Here is a 22,349-nt window from a genome sequence, read left to right on the forward strand (position 1 = left end):
TCCCTCCCCCGTCCCCCCAGGAAGGGAGGAGCTGGGCCGCCCGAGGCAGGCAGCGCCGGGGCAGCCGCGAAGGAGGCGCCTCCTCTAACGGCCGCCGACTCGGCGCCAGAATTCAATCGTTGCAGGCGGCTGGGAGCGGCGCTGGCGGTGAGGCACCGGGGCTTGGGGAGGCGGCCCGCCCGCGGCCGGGGCGCGGGGCCCGGCTGATTCCGGCGTCAGAGACGCCGGCGAGGGCTCGCTTGGCAGGGGCTCCCGTGGGGCTGTGGGGAGCCGCGGCGCCGACGGCGAGAACATGGGGGCAGGCGCCATGGCGGCGACGGCAGGGGGGTGATGAGGCTGTGTTCTCGGAGCCGAGGCTGTCGTTTTTCTGGGCTTCAGCCCTCCGGTGCGGTGGGGCTGAGCAGGTAGCAGTCCTGCAGGCTGTAAAGGGAGGCTCGCCTTCTGCCGGGTTCTGAAAGATCCGGGCCTTTCCCGTTCCTTCGTTGGCTGATGGACTAGCGGCCAGCATTGTGAGAAACCAGGGTTATGCCACAGTCTTCATAACAATATCGTAATGAGCGTTGTGTCAAGTCACGTCTCTTAAAAATGTTGGAGTATGGGTTATTGTTGGGATGCTTCCTGAATCTGGGGTCTACTTGGAATTTTCCGTTTATAAATGCATAATCTTTTTGTTGTAAAAGGCATGTGTTCTTTCCATTTTCTCACACATTTAGCTGTTTGTTTGGCATGCATTAAGATTCGTTTGCTTATTTTTTTCTTTTTTTCTTTGAAATCTGTAGGATTATAATCAATACACCTTTCTTCATACTCTCTGGAGAAATCCTTTGCCTGGTCCCTTAGGAACATAGAGAAGATGTACATCAAGTCAATTGTTCTTGAAGGATTTAAATCATATGCTCAGAGGACGGAAGTTCGTGACTTTGATCCTTTATTCAATGCCATTACTGGCTTGAATGGTAGTGGCAAGTCCAATGTCTTGGACTCAATCTGTTTCCTGTTGGGAATCACCAATCTGTCACAGGTAAAGCAAGAGGGTCTTTCTTCTGTCAGCAACGTTTCATATTACTCTCTTGAGTAATCTCTGATGGAAGACCTGAAGTGGTGCTTCTATTAAAAAAAAAGTTTTATTTATTTGAATTTTCCATTACATAAAACTGGGTCTCTGTCATTCTTGCTCATTCTTTCATAAAGATTGAATTACAACTTCATCAGTATAATACAGTAGCTCAAAGTATGCAGCTTAGAAGATTAAACTAAAAATACCCACTTAAAAGATAGCAGCCTCAAGCTGAAGATCTTTTGCAGCTAAAGGCACTAACTTGTTTATTTGTAATAAACTTTTTCATTTGGGGATTGGGTCTTAAAATTTCATCAACTGGTTCATCAGAAGAAAATAGCAAGTTGTTTTTCATGCAGTGCCTGCTATTTAAAAGATGATATATCTGCTTTACTCTTCTAAAAAAAAAATTGTGTGCTCTGAGAACAGTTTGAATCTCAGTCTTCAGGTGATTTTTTTATCCTCCCCCCACCTGTAGTTGTAGACAAATTGAGCAGACCTCCAAGGAACACTTTCTGATTCATTTCCCTGTGAACTGCATTATGAATAATAAATGCTCTTTAAGTAAACATACTGGTGACTGAACTAGTTATCTGGCTTTTTTTTTTTTTTAACTTCTGTTCAGTTTTTGTCAGGAGTCTCATGCAGAAAGAATTAGCTGGCTCACTAAAACTAAACAGGCATACTCTGCCTGTGGTTTTACAATGCTAGCACCTTGCAGCTCCCGTGTGTTAGTCTCTCACATGAACTCTTAAATCTAAAGCTAGATCTGCATTTTTTTCAGTAATTTCTCCAAAACCTACATTAGTGTACTGAAGCTGTGTAATGAATTTCTTTCAAAAATGTATTTATCTGTTCCATGGATTTAGGTGCGAGCTTCCAACTTGCAAGACCTAGTTTATAAAAATGGGCAAGCTGGAATTACTAAAGCAACTGTGTCTATTACCTTTGATAATTCTGACAAGAAACTAAGTCCACTGGGTTTTGAAGCTAACGATGAGATCACCGTCACTAGGCAGGTGAGTCTTTAATATCTGTATTGCTTAGTAATCGATATACATTTTTACCATGCTCAACAGAGTGACTTTTCAAAAAAAAAAAAAAAAGTAGTTTTTAAAGTCCCTGAGTTTTTGCAATTGAGGCAATGTTTCTACAGTGTAGTTAGTAACAGAAACTGTAGAAGGAGATGCGGTGTACTAGATAGAAAATTGTAACTTGCTTTAGGAACATTATTTCATCATATTTACATTTCTGTGCAAGTCCATAGAAAAGATTATTGATGTAATACATTTAACAATATTAAACTAATTGCCCAAGTAATTCCATTTTTTTCTATTTTGTGGATTTTCCTTCTGCTTTCATATTTTCCTCTTAATATCTGAACTGTGTGTTAAATTTGGTCTCCAAGAACAAAGGAACCTTTATCTTTCTGATGAAGATGTCTCCCAAATTTTTAACAAAAAAAAAAAAGTGAAAACTTGTGGAGTTTGGAAATTTTCTTGTCAATGTTGATCTCAGTGACTGATCTTTCTTATGTTTTAGTTAGATATTTTAAATGTCTCTTCAGTCCAACAAGATCTGTTTTGATGTTCTATATAGTATGCATATGTATGTGTATGCAAAGATAAATCTGAGCAAATCCCATATATTATTTTATTCTTTATTACAGTTTATATTTTTATAATGTCAAGTCATTTTTAAATTACTTAAAGTGTCTTCCATTTCTTTTCCTTCTCCAGGTTGTCATTGGAGGTAGAAATAAGTATCTTATCAATGGTGTGAATGCTACCAACACTCGCGTGCAGGATCTCTTCTGTTCCGTTGGACTCAATGTCAATAACCCTCACTTCCTCATTATGCAGGTATTGTGTGCACCTTTATAAAATCCAAAAAGAACAGAAGTTGCACTAAATTTGAGGCAGGATAGATAGTGGAAGAACATTTAATTTCCTAATTGGAGAAAAGCAACTTCTTATCAAGTAAAATTCAAATGTATGTTAAGTACTTAAGATTTCCAGGACAGCATAGTTTGACCCTAAAACATGTGTCTTGTAGCACAAGACCTCATGTAGCAAGCTTTTTATAAAACATATCCCAATTTTATTTTCCTTTTTATCTCTTTAACAGATAGGTGTTGCTTTTATTATTATGCTAAAAAGACAGATATTTTCTTTCCTACTATGTGTATTCCATGTTAGACAGTACTTTGAATGAAGTTGATATACCTGCCACCTTAAATCACAATTAACAAAAGAGCTGAGCAATTGAAAAGATCCTTATAAACATCAACACAGGGACTAGACAAGTCCCTGAAATACTTGCAAGGAATAATAAAACAGCAGGATTTACTGTTTCAAATGAAACTGTCCCAACCTGGGGGGTGGAGGGCAGTTTTGCACCTATTCTGCTTTCCCCTAGTTACATGTGAGCTGAATCTCCAGAAAGCCAGTTTGTGATTAACTTAGCTTATTCAACATCAGCAACTCAGACTCTAGAACAAAATATGCACGTTACTCCTTTAAGACGTAATCAGGAATGTGGAGGACAAGCCTAAGATAAGATGTATAAGGGCCATTTCAAGCTTGCTGCCTGAAGACATGACTTGTTTGAACTTTCAAGAACAAAACAATTCAGTAAAGCAGATTATCCTTGTAGAAAAAAAAAAATCATATTTGAGCTTATAATGTAATGTATACAAATTAGTGGGATTTTTGGGGTTTGGGGTTTTGTTTTGTTTTTTTGCTATTGCATGGTACACAACCACCATTCTGGTTTTATCTTTCTGTTACCAGGGACGAATTACCAAAGTTCTAAATATGAAACCACCAGAGGTAAGAAAGTTGTGGGAGTTTTTTGTCTGAATTTTTACTGGTTTGTTTCAAATGACAAGAATCAATATTTTGGAGGGACGGGGCGGGGAAGGGACGACAAAAAGATGTGGGGTAAATAAGATGTTCAACTCAGTTCTGAGTTGAACCTATCTAACGTAAGAAGAAACATCCAATTTTTGTCGCATTGCTTTATTTTAGATTTTAGCTATGATTGAGGAAGCAGCTGGTACTAGGATGTATGAGTGCAAGAAAATAGCTGTCCAGAAAACCATAGAGAAGAAGGAAGCCAAACTGAAAAACATTGAAATGGTACTACATGTTGGAAAGTATACTTTATTTTATATTTGTTAAAGATAAATTAATAACTAGTGTAGTGTGGTTTTTAACTTGTAGAATATTTAATTTCTGCACCTGGAACTAGGTATTCATGCTTCAACATATAAGAGTTTTAAAAATCTGGATATAAATGTTCTGTTTGTGTTTCAGGTCTTAAATGAGGAGATCACTCCAACTTTACAGAAACTGAAAGAGGTATGAAAAAATTAGAAGAGTGGTAGGGCCCTTAAAGTACTGGAAAAATATTTTCAGCTACCCTGAGCCAGTATGTGATGGCTAAAGCAATAGCATGTTTTCAAGCTTTGTAGAATCTTTTCAGAGAGATAAATTTTATCTTTTGTCCAAATACAGAAAATGTGACATTCAGGACTTCCACGAAATCCTAGAGAGGAATGTAGGGAGAAGGAAGAAAACAAGAGAACTAGATAAAAATAGAAGATAAAAGCATATCTTAGTTCCTAAAAAACTTGTGTCAAGTGATATTTCTGAGGTACAATCAATTGTACAAGTGTTGTTTTATCTAAGATTTTCCTAAGCGGGCCTGCAATGTACAATAACGAATATATTACTTAACATGGAAAATCCTCCCTCTTATCTACAAATAATAATGTTAGTAGAAGTGCTTAGAAGATTTCTGTAACAGTCCTACTTAATATTATTTTTCCATCAAGTTTTAGAAGGTTTTTTTATTGATGTCTTTTCAGGAACGATCATGCTATCTAGAATACCAAAAAGTAATACGAGCAATAGAACACTTAAGCCGCTTCTGTATAGCTTATCAGTTTGTTCTGGCTGAAAAGACAAAGCTATCCTCTGCTGAAGTATTAAAGGAAATGCAGGCTAATGTAGAAGAGCTTCGGGAATCAATGGCTGAAAGTGAAAAGCAGGTGAAACAACTTCACGAAGAAATAGTGGAGATGGAAAAGAAAAGGGATAAGGTAAGTGAGAATAGAGTCGTGCTCATCTGAATATCTGAATACAAGGAGTTATATGAGAAGGGAATTATTTTTACAGATAATATACCCTTGAATTTTTATCTTCTTCTGGTGGGCTTTTTAGATTATACACTGCTCATTGTCATTCTTAGCCATTGTGTAAAAGACATCCATGTAAAGTTTTCATTTGTCTGAAATGTTTTACATCCAATCGCTGTAAATGAATAATAACTGAAGAACAGAAACAGTTTGCCATCACGTTTCCACTCTGTGCATTCAATGTAAGTTTTGCCAGAGATTTTGTTTCTCCCTTTTTGTTGATTCTGAAAAGAAATACACTTCAAGTAGGAAATTCTTGTTCAGCAAAAATCAGTACTAACCTCAGTTTTGGGGGCAGTAAATTTGGTTAGATATAGGATGGCCCGTAGGGTCTTTGGATGCCTAAATGCAGCTTTCGTTCAGGGACAGTGTCCCATGATATGGGATGATGTGGGGCTTCAGTAGTGGCTTCAAGTTAGTTTGGATTTCAGAGGGAAGAGATGTTCTGACCTGTTTGCACTGCAGTCTAACTGCCTGCTTGATCAGATATTTATCTCTTCTACATATAGCTGTGAACAGAAGATGAAATATTACAAATACTGTATCAGTTTCTTAAGCTAAATTAAATTTCCTTTATTTCTGATTGTAGGAAGTTGGTGGTACGCTCCGTTCACTGGAAGATGCTCTTTCAGAAGTTAAAAGAATTAATACTAAAGCACAAAGTGCCCTTGATCTCAAGAAGCAAAACTTAAAAAGTGAAGAGAATAAGTACAAAGAACTGGTAAAAAGTATGCAGGAGGTAAGACCTTTGTATATAATTTTCTTTAATTCAGATTGAGGGGAACAGCTGTTTTTTCTTAACTATTATGATAAGAAAAATCCTATGATTGGCAAGAATTACATCAGGAAAGCAGAAACAAATGGTAAGGGCATTGTTTGATTTGTTCAGCATAGGTAGTACGTTCCTATTAGAAACAAACGTGATGCATATACAAAGAAAGTGCAACTCTTTATGATTACCAACCTTCTATTAAGCTCAGGAGAGATCCCTATAGCTTCAAAAGTATTATGCTCTCTGGACATGTGGTATTCTTAAAATTAAAGGAGAAATTTCTACATTGCGTATTTCTGACTGTTGATTTATTTTTTAATGCAAGAAAAGCACTGAATAATACGTTACTTTTTATATATTGGGAAGAAAGAGCTATTTCTCCTAGTTCTTGGGCAGTTGTCATCTCTTCCTGTATTTAATCTTTCTGTAGATCTTCAGTTCACTCATGGGGCAAGTACACACTTGAAAACATGCAAAGGCAAATTGCAAGATCACAAAATCTGGCAAAGTGTCATAGCAATGTAGTTGATGAAACTACTCATAGCTCCTCATCTAAACGTGAATTTAAACTTAATGGTACTCAGGCTCTCTCTTCCTTTTTTTGTTTTTGTTCTTTGTTTTGCTGAAGGATTCTAAAGCATTAGTGTCAAAGGAGAAGGAAGTAAAGAAGATAGAGGAAGAACTAAATGCTCTACAGGAAGCAAGTGAAAAAGATGCAGGTGCTTTAGCTGCAGCACAACAGCATTTTAATGCTGTGTCTGCTGGCTTGTCCAGCAATGATGATGGGGAGGAGGCTACTCTTGCTGGGCAGATGATGACCTGCAAAAATGAAATCAGCAAAGCAGTAACAGAGGCTAAACAGGTAAGAAAAAAAGCTCTGCCTGTCTCAGAGCAGCCTTCCTGCTTCTTTTGAAAACTGTCTGAAAACCAAATGACACACTCTTGAAAGGTCAGTGGAAAGATTTGCAGATTATCTATGTAAGATATTTTACAAGTTGGCATATGCATTAAGGTGACTTTTTGATAAAACAGGTCATTAAAAAAATAAAAATCCTTGCATAAATATAGACAAACAGGGGAAATCTATAACATTACTGTGAGGAAGTATACAAACTGGCATTTGAGACATAAAGTAGAACTCACGGTACTCAAATGACTGACGGTATTGGATAGGAAGAAATTAAGACTGCTGTCCACGATACACATTCATACTATGGAGATTTCTACAGTAAAACTTGATGGAATCAAAATAAAGATGCCTGAGACTGTGAATGGAGAGTTCAGAGGAAACTGTTTTCTCCTCAGTTAAATTGTGTGCTAGTCACGCAACTGAAACAGATGCCACTTCTTTTGTCTTATGATAGGAAACTCCTGCTGGGATAGTTCTCTCGGTGGAATTTAAATTTTTCAAGTTGAAAGTGCACCTTGCTTGTCTCACTTAAGGAAAAACTCTTTTGGGGAAAATAGCAAGGACAGCTGTGTCCCACATTATTTTACCTTGTTTCTTCTCGGACTCTATTCATCTGCTAATATGAGTTATTGTATCCCAATACATGATTGATGTTTTTATTTCCAAACCACCTTATTTCTTTATTTCCAAATCACTTTATTTATTTCCAAACCCTTACTTTCAAAAGCCAGGGCTGCTTTTTGGCATTTCTGCAACCAGTGGAAACTTCTACAACTTATATGAGCACCTTGTTAGTGCAATTGTTCTAAATCTGTACTTGCAAGATTTGCTTTGAAGATCTTCTGGTTCCATATTTTCTTACTCCTTACAGGCTCAAATGAAGTTGAATTATGCACAACAAGAATTAAAGACAAAACAAGCTGAAGTAAAAAAGATGGATGGAGGCTACAAGAAAGACCAAGAAGCACTTGAAGCTGTCAGAAAAACAAAAGAAAAACTAGAGAACCAAATGAAGAAGCTGAACTATGAAGGTCTGTATGGATTTCTGGTGCATAATTTTGGGGGAATCTGAAAAGAAGTAGAATTGTGGTGGGTTGACCCTGGCTGGATGCGAGGTGCCCACCAAAGCTGCTCTATCACTCCCCCTCCTCAGCTGCACAGGGGAGAGAAAATATGATGAAAGGCTTGTGTGTTGAGATAAGGACAGGGAGAGATCATTCACCAATTACTGTCATGGGCAAGACAACCTCAACTTGGGGAAATTAATTTAATTTCTTACCAATCAAATCAGGGTAGGGTAATGAGAAATAAAACAAAATCTTAAAAGACCTTACCCCTCCCTTCTTCCCGGGCTCAACTTCACTCCCAATTTTCTCTACCTTGTCCCCCCGAGCGGTGCAGGGGATGGGGAATGGAGTTGGCAGTCAGTTCATTATGGATTGCCTCTGCCACTCCCTCCTCACACTCTTCCCCTGCTCCTACCCATGGGAGACAGTCCTCCGTGAGCTTCTCCAACGTGAGTCCTTCCCATGGGCTGTACTTCATGAACTGCTCCAGTGTGGGTCCCTTCCACAGGGTGCAGTCCTTCAGGAACAGACTGCTCCAGCGTGGGTCCCCCACGAGGTCACAAGTCCTGCTAGGAGCCCGCTCCAGTGCGGGCTTTCTCACAGCTTCCTTTGGGCACATCCACCAGCTCTGGTGTGGGGTCCTCCATGGTCTGCAGGTGGCTATCTGCTCCACCGTGGACCTCCATGGGCTGCAGGGGACAGCCTGTCTCACCATGGTCTTCACCACAGGCTGCAGGGGAATCTCTGCTCTGGTGCCTGGAGCACCTCCTCCCCCTCCTTCTTCACTGACCTGGGTGTCTGCAGGGTTGTTTCTCTCACATATTCTTACTCCTCTTGCCAGCTGCAGTTGCTGTTCCACAGCAGTTTTTTTTTTTTTCCCCTTCTTAAATATGTTATCACAGAGGCGCTCAGCCTTGGCCAGCGGAGGGTCTGTCTTGGAGCCTGCTGGAACTGGCTCTGTTGGACACAGAAGCAAAAGAAAACAAAAAATATTTACTCTCTGCTTCCTATCAGCAGGCACTGTCCAGCCACTTCCTGGGAAGTAGAGCCTCAGTACGTGTAGCGACTGGTCTGGAATACAAATGCCTTAATAATGAAAGCCCCATCCCCTCTTCCTGTCTCTTAGCTTTTATTGCTGAGCACGACTTCATATGGTATGGAATATTGCTTGGGTCAGCTGTCCTGGCTATGTCCCCTCCCCACCTCTTGCCCGCCGCCAGCCTACTGGCCTTTGGAGCAGAGGTTGGAGGGACAGCCTTGATGCTGTGCGAGCGCTGCTCAGCAGTAGCCAAAACACTGGTGTGTTATCAACACCGTTCTACTAGAAATACAAAGCACAGCACTATGAGAGCTGCTATGGGGAAAGTTAACTCCATCCCAGCCAGACCCAATACAAGAAGGAACTGAAAAACCAAGTATGGTGTTTTCATGCACAAAGAAGTTTCTCTGGCCAAAGCTCTGCAAGCTCTTGTCTTCCACAGAAAATAGTTTAAAATAATCTGATTTTATAAACTTCAGGCCAATTGTTTTAAAGGTTGATGGAAAATTTAAATTCCATCTAAAATTTAAATGGAAAAAGTGACCAACCTCCCTATTCCTTCCTGGTTTTCCCTACCTAAAACACTTCTTAAAGTCCATTTCTCATTCCAGATAACATTTGTTGCAGAAGCTACTCAAAACTGTAAATTGGTATTCCAGAATGACATTCAGAGAAGCACATTAGACTTTAAACTCTCTCTTTGCATGTTTGGTATTGTGATGGTGTTAATTTGTCTAAACTGGAAATTTACGAAGAATTTTAGAAAGTCTTTCAATTAAGTATTCTTTACATAGATTTAGATAAACAGTGTAGCATACCAATTTTTAAGCTAATAGCTTTCTGTGCTCTGGGTGTTTGTCTGCTGCTTGTGTTCAACTCTTAAGAAGAGAAAGAAGAAGCCCTTTTAGCAAAAAAGAAGGCATTGACTCGTGACATCAGCCAACTGAGAGAATTGCATGAAGGCTTAATGGCAAAGTTTCCTCATCTACAGTTTGAGTACAAGTAAGATCTCAGTGTGATCCTAAAAGACGTTTGAAAGTGCTTTTTGGGGCGTTTTATGTGTGGCTTATGGGACTTAGGGGCTAATTCCATCAATTGCTTAGCTGTTGCTTTCCTTTTAGTGCCAGTGAATAATGACTATCTTACCTGTGATGCAAGTGAAGGGGGAAGCGAGGGGAAGTCAAGAAATGTTAACTGAATTAATGGGCAGCAGGGACAGTAATACAGTCATTCTTAAACAACAGCCTTATCAAAATCACTGGAATTTAAAAGTTTTGTATGATGGTGTTTGCAAGCCATAACTCAACTTCAGTAGCTAAAACCATAGAAACCAAAGGTCTAAACTGCAAAAATATGTAATCGTTACTTTTCAGAGGCCTGTCTGAGGACTGTGAGTAGACTTGCCCTGTGGAGGTCAGCATTGTTATCTGTCTCCACTAATCAAATATATATATATCCCCAGATTTATTTCCTTCTGTAATAATCAGTCTGAACATATTCCTATAGCTGTGCTAATAATAGGACCCATAGTAAAAATAAATCGAAAATTGTGTGAACAAATTATACCAAAATCAGGAAGGACATTCTTCTAATGACTGTAACTGACTCTTTCTTGGGAAGTCTCTTGCCCTGAAGTATTTAATTTAACCATTTTATCTGTATTTTTTCTTGATAGAATTTAGAATTTCTTATACCAATATAATAAGCAGTGTGAATTTTTAAATATAATTTTTTTTAAGTGGTGTGGGAGACAAACAAACATGTGACTATCATAATTTAAATTTATTTTAAGAGATCCGGAAAAAAATTGGAATCCAAACCATGTGAAAGGCCCTGTTGTGTCTCTTATCACTGTGAAAGATCTATCCAAGGCAAAAGCCCTAGAAGTGGTGGCTGGAGGGAAACTCTATAACATTATTGTGGACACAGAGGTATGTTTATTACTTTAATACAGAACTCCTGAATGTTGAGATGAGGTCTTGTGATTCAGGGTTAGCAAGCATGTGCATTGTTACTGAATGTTTAAGAGGTGGTTTGGACCAATGTACATGTTTAAATTAAGTCAAGAGAGTCAGGCATAGTTACTGGCAACAATGTATTCCTCTTGCAAAGCCCTCTTGTCTTACTTTACTAAATCAGTTATGTATTCAGGTATGCTTTGTAACTCTTCTCGTTTGAGGTCACTGGCAAAAAGCTTTTAGAAAAGGGTGAACTAAAGCGTCGATACACCATCATTCCACTAAACAAAATTTCAGCCAGGTGTGTTGGACAAGACACTGTCCAGTTGGCCCAAACCTTGGTATGTAAATAAATACACTATTTACACTATTTTGCTTGTGTACCTTTTTCATTTTGTTTCTTTGCTAAAAACATAGGCTTCTTAATGGCTATACTAATACTTTCTGTAAGGTTTAAGGGTATCTTGATTTTATTTTTTTCCTTTGTGTCCTTTCAGCTATGCAATGTTTAAATGGATATTAATTATTCCACTTTTAACTGAAATTGTTTTAAAATGTAATGTTGTTTTTATCAAAAGAAGACAAATTAAATTTGAAAATTCTTATAACTTAAGGGATACTAATTGCATTTCATTTGCTTTCTAGGCTGGTCATGGTAACGTGGATTTAGCCCTTTCTCTAGTTGGATATGAATCTGAACTGCAGAAAGCAATGGAATATGTCTTTGGAACAACACTGATCTGTAATAACATGGATAACGCTAAGAAAGTGACCTTTGACAAAAGGATAATGACAAGAAGTGTTACACTTGATGGAGATGTGTTTGACCCCCAGGGCACTCTGCATGGAGGCAATTGCTGGTTTTATTCATATAATAATACTGTGTGTCTGTTGCTTTGTTTGTTTGCTGCTCTGCATGTTTTTTATAAAAATGAACGGTAACCTTTTTGTTTAGACTCATGCTGGGGATAAGATGATCTGTTTGAGCAAAGATTTGTCAGTTTTGAGCTGAAATAAGATTGATTAGACTAAGAAAAAATTAATGGCAAACTACTTGCATAAAGTAGTTTAGATTTTAAATACTTAAATCTTATTTGGCCATATAATCCTCTTGGAAGGAGAAATGCTTTGAGATAATTTCGTAAATTATGAAAAGTTAGTTGATTTCACAAGAAATGCACATGTAGTATTCAAAGTCTGCAGAACTAAATTCTGTAAGAGAGGAGGTAGTCTTTCTCCACTGACAACCACTGTAACTCTGTCCTAGCTGCCTTTCTGTTTTGTAACTAAAACAAATCACCAACCTGCATCATTATTAATGTTTAGAGTTTGCTATTTGCCTGTGGTGAATCCACTAGTCTAATTCCAATTACTTTGACTTTGCTTTTTTTTCAATGAACAGGTGCGTGCTCCCAGGCTGCACCAATATTGTCTAAACTTCAAGAAATGAAAGACATTGAAATAGAACTCAAAACAAAGGAATCTGAACTTGAGACTGTAGAGAATGAGCTGGCAAGCTTGAAGAATGTTGCTGAAAAGTAAGGTTTGCCCTATAAAATGACTATCGTTTCTCTTATGTGACTGAGTAAATGTAATATGAAGAAGTATTTTTGGAGGGCATAGGGTCTGTTCAGAATGTAATGTGAAAAAAATTATTCCTTTCCTCGCTCTCCCATCCCCCAATTTAATTTGTCAGTACAGCAATCAACACGCAAATTTAATTTTTAGATAACACATGCAAGAAAAATGTGTTTTGGGTAATACAGGAAAAAAAAAAGGCATACAGTGATGTCTACTTGAAACCACTTGAAGTTTTCCAAAGTTTTGTGAAGTCCACTGAAGAATGGATCTGTTCCAGTCACATTTTGTAAACACTCGTACAGAGTTTCAGTTTGTGATAGCTCTTCTTTTTCTCCCAAGAAAATATAAAGATACTGAAGAGGAATATCTGAGTTATAATGCTGTAAGGATCTAAATTAAATAATTTTAAGTATATTTGATTTTCAGCTACTCAGTTATTGAAGATCTTTTTAAAAGATGGAATATAAAATTGTGTTTAGTGACTTCTGTAAAAATCCCATAAGGAGGTAGTGTTGTGTAATATGCTATCTATCAGCTGGATTTATTTTTCAAATTGTTTTGAGTTGTAATAGACTTCCAGTAATATGATGAAAAGGAAGAAATTATTTTTGCTTTTAGATGTTTTTTCTTTAATGCTTCAGCCTAGAGTCAGTCATGCTACCAGTTGGAAAAACATGAGCTCTAAGTTGTTGCCAAATTCCATGTGTTGCATTTGTTTGTTTTTAATATATGTTATTGGGCCTACATAACCAGGAATTATATATGTAATAACTTACATACCTACAAACATCACAATTGCTATTAAAGAAATTCTATCAGCCTTTCATGCATTTAAGCTTATTAGTCCTATAGTCATGATTGTATTTCACATTAGAATGGGAATATAAGTATTTCTTTATCTACTTATTTCTATATGTACTTCTTTCAAGTTTGAAACTGAAGTGCTGGGTACTCTTCATTATAGCAGTGTGTATCATTACTGTCTCCAAAGGTACCGGCAACTGAAGCAGCAGTGGGAGATGAAGTCTGAGGAAGTGCAGCTGTTGCAAACAAAGCTTCATCAAAGTGCTTATCACAAACAAGAGGAAGAGCTGCTTGCCCTGAAGAAAACCATTGGTGACAAATGTGTTCTTAATCTTTTAACTGAAAACTAGTTGCTGAGAATGAGATGGATATTTGGCTGTTTGAGTAGCACAATCTTTGCTTAAGAAAAAAATATTTCTCGCTTTGAAAATACTATATAAAGTATATTCCAAAAATACACTTTATATTTTGGAATATGTAACAAATACAGAACCACAATAGACTTGCATAGAGGTGCAAGAGGTGTCACATAAGGTTGGTCATTCTCTTGTAGTAAAGGCTATATTCTTAAGTGTTTTATATACTTTATAATAAAAAGAAAAATGGCTTTGCAGGGAAGTTTTAAAATGGATTTAGTCCCATATTTGAGTAATCTTTGTTTTTTCCAAGCCATCTGTTTCTGTAGGTATTTAAGGTTAGCAATATAAATAGTTTGCCTAACAAGAAAGCATTGGAAAGAAGTACAGTTCGTTAGCTAAGGAAAAATGTAAAAGGAAGCAAATGCAGCAACAAGTAAAACATCTAAAGAAAAAACATGGACAGAAGTGATACATATGTTGACATAGTATTGTAGGGATGAGGTGATACCTTATTAGGCAGCCATCTGATTAATTACTTCTTGAACATGCGATTTGGCATATACTTGCCCTGTCAAAAAAAGAAAAAAGGCTTATTTTCATTAATTTTAATGACTGGTTGTCTATTTGGTGCCCTACCAATAACTGGTAACAAAAGCACACTGTCTTAGAGTAATCATTGAAATAGCTGTGGTACAATCACTTTTTTCCTGTTAGAGGCAGACACGGACTTATTTCAGTTGGAGTTCAGGATGTAAATTTAAAGATAAGAACAATGCCCAATCTCAGTACTGTACTTCTTGATTCAGCGGAGTGTGAAGAGACATTAAAGAAAACTGAAGAGAACCAAAAGAAAGCAGAAGACAAATACAAGGTATTAGAGAATAAAATGAAAAATGCAGCAGCAGAACGTGAAAAAGAACTAAAAAATGCCCAGCAGAAACTAGATAGTGCCAAGAAAAAGGCAGATACTTCAAGCAAAAAAATGAAAGAAAAGAAGCAGGTAAAACTTAACCTTTGTTGGCAATTTTCTCAATGTCAAAAGTGGTTGCAGTAATCAGAAAGTTTGATTCTCCTCAAGTTTTAATACTGTCACTTTTGGAACTTGATGTATTACTCTGTAGTCACTGACATAGAAATTGCTGATGCTTGCTTTTTTTTGTTGTTGTGACATTGTCCGCTTGCTGAAGAACGGGTACTGTTAATCTTCTACAGCATTTACTACGTCAAACTGAATCTTAACTCTTTCCATTTAAGTATAACTGTAATAAATTTGAAAACATCTCTCTAGGAAGTTGAAGCTTTAGTTCTGGAACTTGAACAGCTAAAACAAGAACAGACCTCCTATAAAGAACAGATAGAGGCTGCAAATAAAGCAATCAAATCCTACCAAGAGCAAGTTCTTGCTATGGCAGCTGAGGTGTCTAAGACAGAGGTAAAAGTGAATACTGTGTTTCATTATCTGTGTTGATGTGACTGAAGATAATAATCCCCTAAAGCTCAAATTATGATGTGTATTTTGTTGTTCAGATTTTCTTGCCAGCACTCAATTATGTTTAGCCTAGGTAGTTATTTTTTGGCTTCATTACCACATGTGAATTTTTTCTCCTTCCTTGCTATGTCCTTCTCTTCTAACAACTGTCTAACACCAGCCTTTAAAAGAAGCTAATAAATGGCTGTTTGATTTGCTTTTCAGGAATCTGTAGAGAAATCACAGAAGGAGCTGGCCAAGCAAAAGGAAGTAATTGTGTTACAGGATAAAGCAATTCAAGCCAAATCCACAGAGATAGTAAAATACAGAGAACAAAGTAATGAATTACAGCTTAAGATTAAAACATTAGAACATAACATCAGCAAACATCAACAAGAGAGCGCTGATGCTGCTGCCAAGGTATTTCAGAACTGTGCTTTTCCTTGCATCTTGTGACGAAGAGTGGTTATTTCCCTTGCCACATGCAAAGGAAATAGCCTTTTTTCTTAATAAGCACTGTCATATTTGCAGCTCTTGATGTGAAAAGTTTTATCCCAGGAGGAGGGGGTGGAAATTGTAAATTGTAACAGAGCTTATCAGTACTGACTAATAGAGAATAGATCACAGTGAGAAGGTGATCAATGAGAAGAACATTCTGACTCTATGGATAAATTAGGTAACTAATTAAAGAAGCTAATCCAGAGATTTGGTGACAATGGCTTAGTCCAGATATAGAAAAACCTGTTCCAAGTAAGTGTGATAGGTATATGTGAAAGCTCCCTTAAAATCTTGGTTCACGTACAGTCTTGGAAATCATATGAAGCGTTGTAAAGGTACACACCTGTGCTGCGTTGGGATAGAAGAATTAATGCTGTAGAGTAATTTCAGCATGTTGATTTTTTTTTTTTTAATTATTTTTCATTCACATTTGAGAAGGAAAAAAAAAAGCTTCAGCATATCTTCTTGTTTACAGGTGACCAAAATGCTGAAAGAGTATGAGTGGATAGCTTCAGAGAAATCACTTTTTGGTCAGCCAAACACAGCCTATGACTTTGAAACTAACAATCCTAAAGAAGCAGGTCAGAAGCTGCAGAAATTGCAGGAGAAAAAAGAGAAGTTGGGAAGGAACGTGAACATGAGAGCTATGAATATGCTTTCTGAGACAGAGGAGAAGGTAAACATTTTCTGCTTTAAATCTTTGTGAGACAGCAGGAAACCTTTGTTAGATCTTTTATACTAATCTTACATTTTTGAACTATTCATTTGTGCACTAGTTTTCTAGGTTATGCATAATCTTGACTTTGGATGGTAAAAAGAATAATTTTATTCCTCCCTATCCCAGTCCATCCTAAGTTGGCAGCAGCAGCATCAGGCAAGCTTTGTGGTATCCATTACAGTAGCTGAGAATTACATACTTTACCAAAGGTTGCAGCTCAAAAAACTGCTCATCTTCAAGCACAATAGCTTGAAGGTATTCCAGAGTTGTCTCGAATTTATCTGTATCTTGAGGCTATTCCAGGTTTGTCTCAAATTGTCCACTAACTGACACTTCAACTTTTTCTAGTACTGTTTCATTATTAGAATTGGCCTGTTCTTCATATCAGTCTCCAGAAACATCCTCTCTTCTGTGGAAAGGCAAATGAAACATGTTTAACTTGAAAATGAAGTGTGACTTTCAGAGTAATGTTGGTCTTCCCCTTTGCCGATTGTTGAAAATTCTAATGCTTTAATTTGCAAATAATATCCTAAAACTTAAAACCTGGATACAGCTAAATGAATGCTTTGGATTTCAATCTTGTGGTTAATGGCTATTTCATAGTTACAAAAACGATAAACAGTGAAACTATAAGATTAGCACAAAATGTATTTGAGCACTAAGTTCATTGAAATCAATCTTTTCTTCTCCTTGCACCAGTACAATGACTTAATGAAGAAAAAAAGAATTGTAGAGAATGACAAGTCAAAAATTCTTGCAACTATTGAAGAGCTTGACCAGAAGAAAACTGAAGCTTTACATGTTGCTTGGAAAAAGGTATGACACTTGAAATCTAATCTTCACATTTTAGCAGAGGATGAGATTTATCTTAGATTACTGTTTTGCATATTTCTATGGAAAAAGAAAAGATGTCACTTTCCAGAACTAATCTCCCTTGCCTAGTGCTTAAACTACAAAACAACCACTTAATTTCTCCTGTTTCATCTCATTCTTAAGAATAAGATTAATTCTCTGAGAATTGTAAAGATACAGTTAAACCTGCAAAACTACTTCACCATTCCCTTTTAGTGCCCACAAAAATTTAAGGAAGGTTAAGCTACTGGCATGCTGAAATCATTGTCTCTCACATGGAAGTTGGACAAAACAGTGATTCAGTCTATCTTTCTTTTTGTTTGCTTAAACCAATATTTGACCAGAGTTAAAATCTTCTGGTTCTGTGTAGCCCCATACAATGTGGGGCTGTGGACCTGGGCTACTGTTCCTGTCACTGATAGGATGGGCAATACTGGAATAGAGCAACAGCTGATCTATGTTTCTGTTATCTAAGCACTCTGCCTTCTTAACTAGATCTCTCATATCATGAACTATAACAAAAGTATAAAATTTTCCCTTTCTACATGGAAAGTTCTTTACACATTCTTTTCTGCTGTACCAGGATAACGTGTACTTTTTGGCCTTTGAGAAGATCGATTATATCTAAGATTAAGTTATTCACAAATGAAGTTTCAGTCTGTACTCAAGATATCACTGACAAAATGGTACCTTTTCACTGCAAAATCTTGTTTGGCAAAAATTAGTGAATTGTGCTTAAAAGCATCACGGGTGGTGGAATAAGTGCGTTCTCAGATCCATTCCTTGAATTAGGAAATTTTAACGTACATTTACAAAGTTGTGTCCCATCCAATACCTTGACATTGCTTAAGTAATCCTGGGAAAAAAAGGAGAGGGGAGGATGCCAGTGTGTGCCTCTTACAAGGTGCTTATGCTTTTAATAGTCCTTCAATTGAGGGAAATCACAATTTACCAGTTAATAAATCTGAGGTAGGGCATAACTATTTCCCTGGCTGATAGCATAAAGAAGCCTTCCAATATTGTTTTCATTTGATCCTTCTAAAATGCTTAGTGTAGGGTGGCCTACATCTCTCTCTCTCTCTCTCTCTCTGAGTGTTGCTTCTCTTTTCAGTACGGAGAAAATAAAAGATTCCATATGCTAACATTTTCTCACTATCCTGTATGTGCTAATCTTCAAGACATAAGAAGTGATTGGGTTAAATTGGGCAAGACATCTAGAGCATAGTGCAGCTTACCACTAAGTTTTTAGCTGTTTGTGCTCTTGATTCAAGGCATGTACATACATCTTTTATGGTCTGACTTCCAGGTGAATGAAGACTTCGGTTCAATTTTCTCAACACTTCTACCAGGAGCCAAAGCTATGCTAGTAGCCTGTAAAACCCAGAATACCTTGGATGGTCTGGAGTTCAGAGTTGCCTTAGGAAACACCTGGAAGGAAAACTTAACAGAACTTAGTGGAGGACAAAGGTTGGCGAACTTTGTGGGGTTTTTGTTTGTTTTCCATTGCAGTTGTACATATAATTGATATGTCTAGCTGATTATAGTTCAGAAAAGCAAGAAATGAATCTTTTCCCTAGTCAAGTTAGGGACTCCTTTCTCCTTCCAACCTGACTTAATATTGAAAGCATTATTAATTCAGTTCAGTTCAAAGAGGAATCCAACTTAGAACAATGCATTACTTGGCATATGATAACAAGATTTTGTTCCGTGGAGAAGTGACCAAAAAATGAGTTGAATGGTGAGAAAACTGCAGTTAGTTTAACTCTAGGTAGTACTGAGGTACTGTTGAATTAAATGCTCCAGCCTTTGAGTTGTAATCTCAAAAATCTATATAGACAAGTTCTGTCCCGGTGTCAAAGTAGTGTCACGGTAACAGTTTTCTTCTCCAGTGATTACAGCTACTCTGTAGGGTATGTGCTTCTTTGCAACTTGGAAGGAAAAACCTAACAAATTGAAAAGTAGAGACAGAATTTAGGAAGAGGTGAGACAGAGATACAGAACTTTCTGAAGGACAGAATGCTTCAAGAACTGTATGTTGAAAAACAGCACTGCAAAACTCAGCATGATTTTAAATATCATCACCCAACTAACCTGATCTTCTGATAAAAGAGTAGGTAACATTTGCCGTTTCTGGCAGAAGGCTTCACATTTTGAAATCAGAAGTTGTGGCAGAAGCTGTCATTCTGTCTCTTCAGAACTCATAGCCTGAATCTGCTTTTGAGAGAGCATTTTGTTACTACCAAACAAATGTTTTCATAAGCCAAAGCCTCTCAAACAAGAAGGTAAAACATAACTTTCTTGTTCTCTATATTAGATCATTGGTGGCCTTGTCCTTGATCTTATCCATGCTCCTCTTCAAACCTGCCCCAATTTACATCTTGGATGAAGTGGATGCAGCCCTTGATCTCTCGCATACCCAGAATATTGGGCAGATGCTTCATACTCATTTCAGACACTCTCAGGTATGATCTTGAAACTATTGTGATCATCTATTTATGCACTTCATTGTGTTCAGAGGCAGTCTGCTGCTGAGGAGTCTCAGCTGTTCAAGTATTTTATTCAGAGATGTGCATTGTATTTCTAAGTTGTTTCAACTGGAAGTTACACTCATGATATGGCTACTGTGAAACTGCTAAGTGTTATATTTTAATGTAGCCGCTGCTGCATTAAAAAACAGGTAGTAATAGGAAGAATATCTGTGATACGATCAATTTCAGGCATGACCCACATCCTGATTTGGTTTTTTTCTGGAGTTCCTTAACTTGAGCTTTAAAAATATTTTATTTTTGACCCTGTTGAAATAAGCCAGGCACTAGCATAAAGAATTTCTCTATCACTGTGGCCTATGCATGAAAAAAATCTGTAGAACCGAAGAAACTTATTACTCTGAGTGAAAGGCAAGTACCCATCTCTTTTTGGTGGTAGGACGTGACCTTTCCAAATTATGAGAGAGAGGAGGGGAACATTTGTACCAGTATTGTAAAGTAATTTGAGCAGTATCTTTAGACTATGAAAGATCCTGCATTCTTACACAATTTGTGGCAACACTTTTTCCAGTGATTGATGCACCATGAATGGGTGTTCTCTGTTGTGTCCTGTATCCCAGGCCAAGCGCTGGGATATGGACAGAGCTGTGCATGGTTAGCTGCAGAAAACGTCTGGCCCGTGGGTGTATGTTAACCTGCTTAGCACATTCTGTTAGGCTTCAGTTGTTATTTAGAATATTTTTTTAAGAATTACCACCAAGATATTAGCCAAATAAAGTAAAAGGAATCCTCCTTTTAGAAGCCTTTTCCAGTGTTGTTTAAAGTCTTTATTTGGATGGCAGCATTTACTTTAAGCTTTCTGGTTTGTTTTAGTTTATTGTGGTGTCCTTGAAGGATGGAATGTTTAACAACGCCAATGTCCTCTACAAGACCAAGTTTGTGGATGGCGTATCCACTATTGCAAGATACGAACAGTTTCAAAGCAGAAATAGTGGAGCTGCCCTCGAGAAAGCCCAGAAAGTACGTAAGACTGACAAGAGAGGACCTGCAGAACTGGGAAGCTTCTCCACTGGCCCTTCACGTGTAGTAGCAGCTTCTTAAGTGTTCTCTGTCCCCAGTCTGTAGCTAGGCCAGGGAGAAACTCTCTAATGTTAGGTTTTTTTTAAAAAAAGTATTTTCAATCTTGTAGATTTTGTTATGCCTTAGCTTTTTTAGTTCATATCTGCACCCCATTAGGAATTGAAATTCACAGGAGACTCTTGCCTGTTAGTATTAGCTAAACTGGCCACATTTATTCTTCTTGGTGTCCCGTAAGTAATTCTGTAATCCCTCTATAAGCATTTACACGTAAACGTACATTAACAGTAGCTCTGTAAGCTCAAAGGGAGGAACTGAAGCCTTTGAATGAGGAAAATCTGATTTGACTTGCAGTGTTCATGGCATTCAGAAAACCTGCTGTGAAGTGTGAACACTGTCTTCATCTCCGGTTGTCAAATACCACAGAAAAGCAGCATACCAATTTTTAAGCTACTATAATTGTTTTCTAAGAAGCAAGGCAATTGTCAACAATTTTAACTCCCAAGTTATTTTTAAGATTTTTGTAATTTGCTGCACTGATGTTTTTATGAATAAATATTGTCAACTACACAGCCTGATTGTGTATGTGCTTTCCTTCCCCTGTTTTTCATTGAACAGTGCCTACTCAGAATTAAACACTTCCTCAATTTTGAACTTCCTGCTGTATTTCTCAAAGTTTGATTATTTAACTCTGTATACTCTAAACACTAGTGGTAAATCTTAAGTATTTTTAGACATGGATGGTCATACTCAAATTCAGACATCCTGATGTGTTGTGTGTTTTTTTTTTTTTTTTTTCCCCACCACCTCCCTTTCCCTTGTCTTCCCTTACCAATTAACCCAAATACTGTTATCCTGCTGCCTTCGCTGGCCAGAAATAATAATGTGCCTGTGCAGCTGGCGCTCAGACGGCAGAAATCCAGCTCTAGTCACAGCGCCACAGAGGGATGAGGACCTGGGAGAGAGGGACGTGGACCCAGCAGCAGCAGCGGAGAGGCTCCATGTTTTGGGGGTGCAGGGTCTGACAACGTTCGTCTTTCCAGATGATGCTGCAGCCAGCTGATAGCTAACATCCATGAACATCCATCGCTCTCCTCTGCTTAGCTGATTTTTTTTCTCTTTTTCTTCCTTTCAGAATACCATTTAGTAAAGTAAATTTAATTGAGGCTGGTTTGGGGGGGATGTGTCCATGTCTGGAATAGTTTGGAAATGTTAAGTTCTTGAATATTATTTAAATGTATTTTCAATTATCTTCCACATATATGTATATATTATATATACATGGAACATAATTATACATGGTTTTTTAATGTATATAATAAATAAATATACATACATCCCATAACCCTGCCTGGTTGCAAGAGACCAAGCTGTTGGCTTAAAAAACAAATTCACGCAGTTCCTCCTAACTGGATGCTGTCATTTGTCGCACAGCCACCTTCAGTCTGAGCAGCTGAGGCCGCAACCAGGGCCTCTGCGGCCAGAGGGCAGGCAGGTCAGCG

The 22,349-nt window shown here is 37.7% G+C and overlaps 1 protein-coding gene across 2 annotated transcripts; it reads left to right on the plus strand.

The window, feature by feature from the left end:
* The first annotated feature begins 23 nt into the window (after window positions 1-23).
* SMC2 (structural maintenance of chromosomes 2) lies at window positions 24-22,060 on the plus strand. 2 transcript variants are annotated; one of them, XM_072860601.1, is made up of 26 exons: window positions 24-147; window positions 780-1,021; window positions 1,927-2,076; window positions 2,797-2,919; window positions 3,850-3,888; window positions 4,087-4,197; window positions 4,375-4,419; window positions 4,929-5,162; window positions 5,848-5,997; window positions 6,659-6,892; window positions 7,812-7,971; window positions 9,931-10,048; window positions 10,839-10,977; window positions 11,226-11,345; window positions 11,650-11,854; window positions 12,407-12,542; window positions 13,577-13,701; window positions 14,555-14,748; window positions 15,037-15,180; window positions 15,442-15,636; window positions 16,190-16,390; window positions 17,132-17,248; window positions 18,591-18,751; window positions 19,599-19,746; window positions 20,644-20,790; window positions 21,723-22,060. In XM_072860601.1, exons 2-26 carry the CDS (start codon window positions 854-856, stop codon window positions 21,726-21,728), a joined length of 3,570 nt encoding a protein of 1,189 aa, XP_072716702.1. In that variant the 5' UTR covers window positions 24-147; window positions 780-853; the 3' UTR covers window positions 21,729-22,060. The 2 variants fall into 2 exon arrangements, with proteins under 2 accessions (XP_072716702.1, XP_072716701.1); XM_072860600.1 differs by lacking the exon at window positions 21,723-22,060 and having other exon boundaries at window positions 20,644-21,417.
* The last annotated feature ends 289 nt before the right edge of the window (window positions 22,061-22,349 follow it).

This window comes from Ciconia boyciana, chromosome 4 (genome assembly GCF_034638445.1).
Source record: "Ciconia boyciana chromosome 4, ASM3463844v1, whole genome shotgun sequence".
In the NCBI taxonomy this organism is placed as follows: Eukaryota; Metazoa; Chordata; class Aves; order Ciconiiformes; family Ciconiidae; genus Ciconia; species Ciconia boyciana.

Coding starts and splice junctions, on each gene's coding strand:
- SMC2 (XM_072860600.1), top strand. CDS start 854: ATGTACATCAAGTCAATTGTTCTTGAAGGATTTAAATCATATGCTCAG. Junction 5,998..6,658: donor TGGTAAAAAGTATGCAGGAG/GTAAGACCTTTG, acceptor GTTTTGCTGAAG/GATTCTAAAGCATTAGTGTC. Junction 6,893..7,811: donor CAGTAACAGAGGCTAAACAG/GTAAGAAAAAAA, acceptor TACTCCTTACAG/GCTCAAATGAAGTTGAATTA.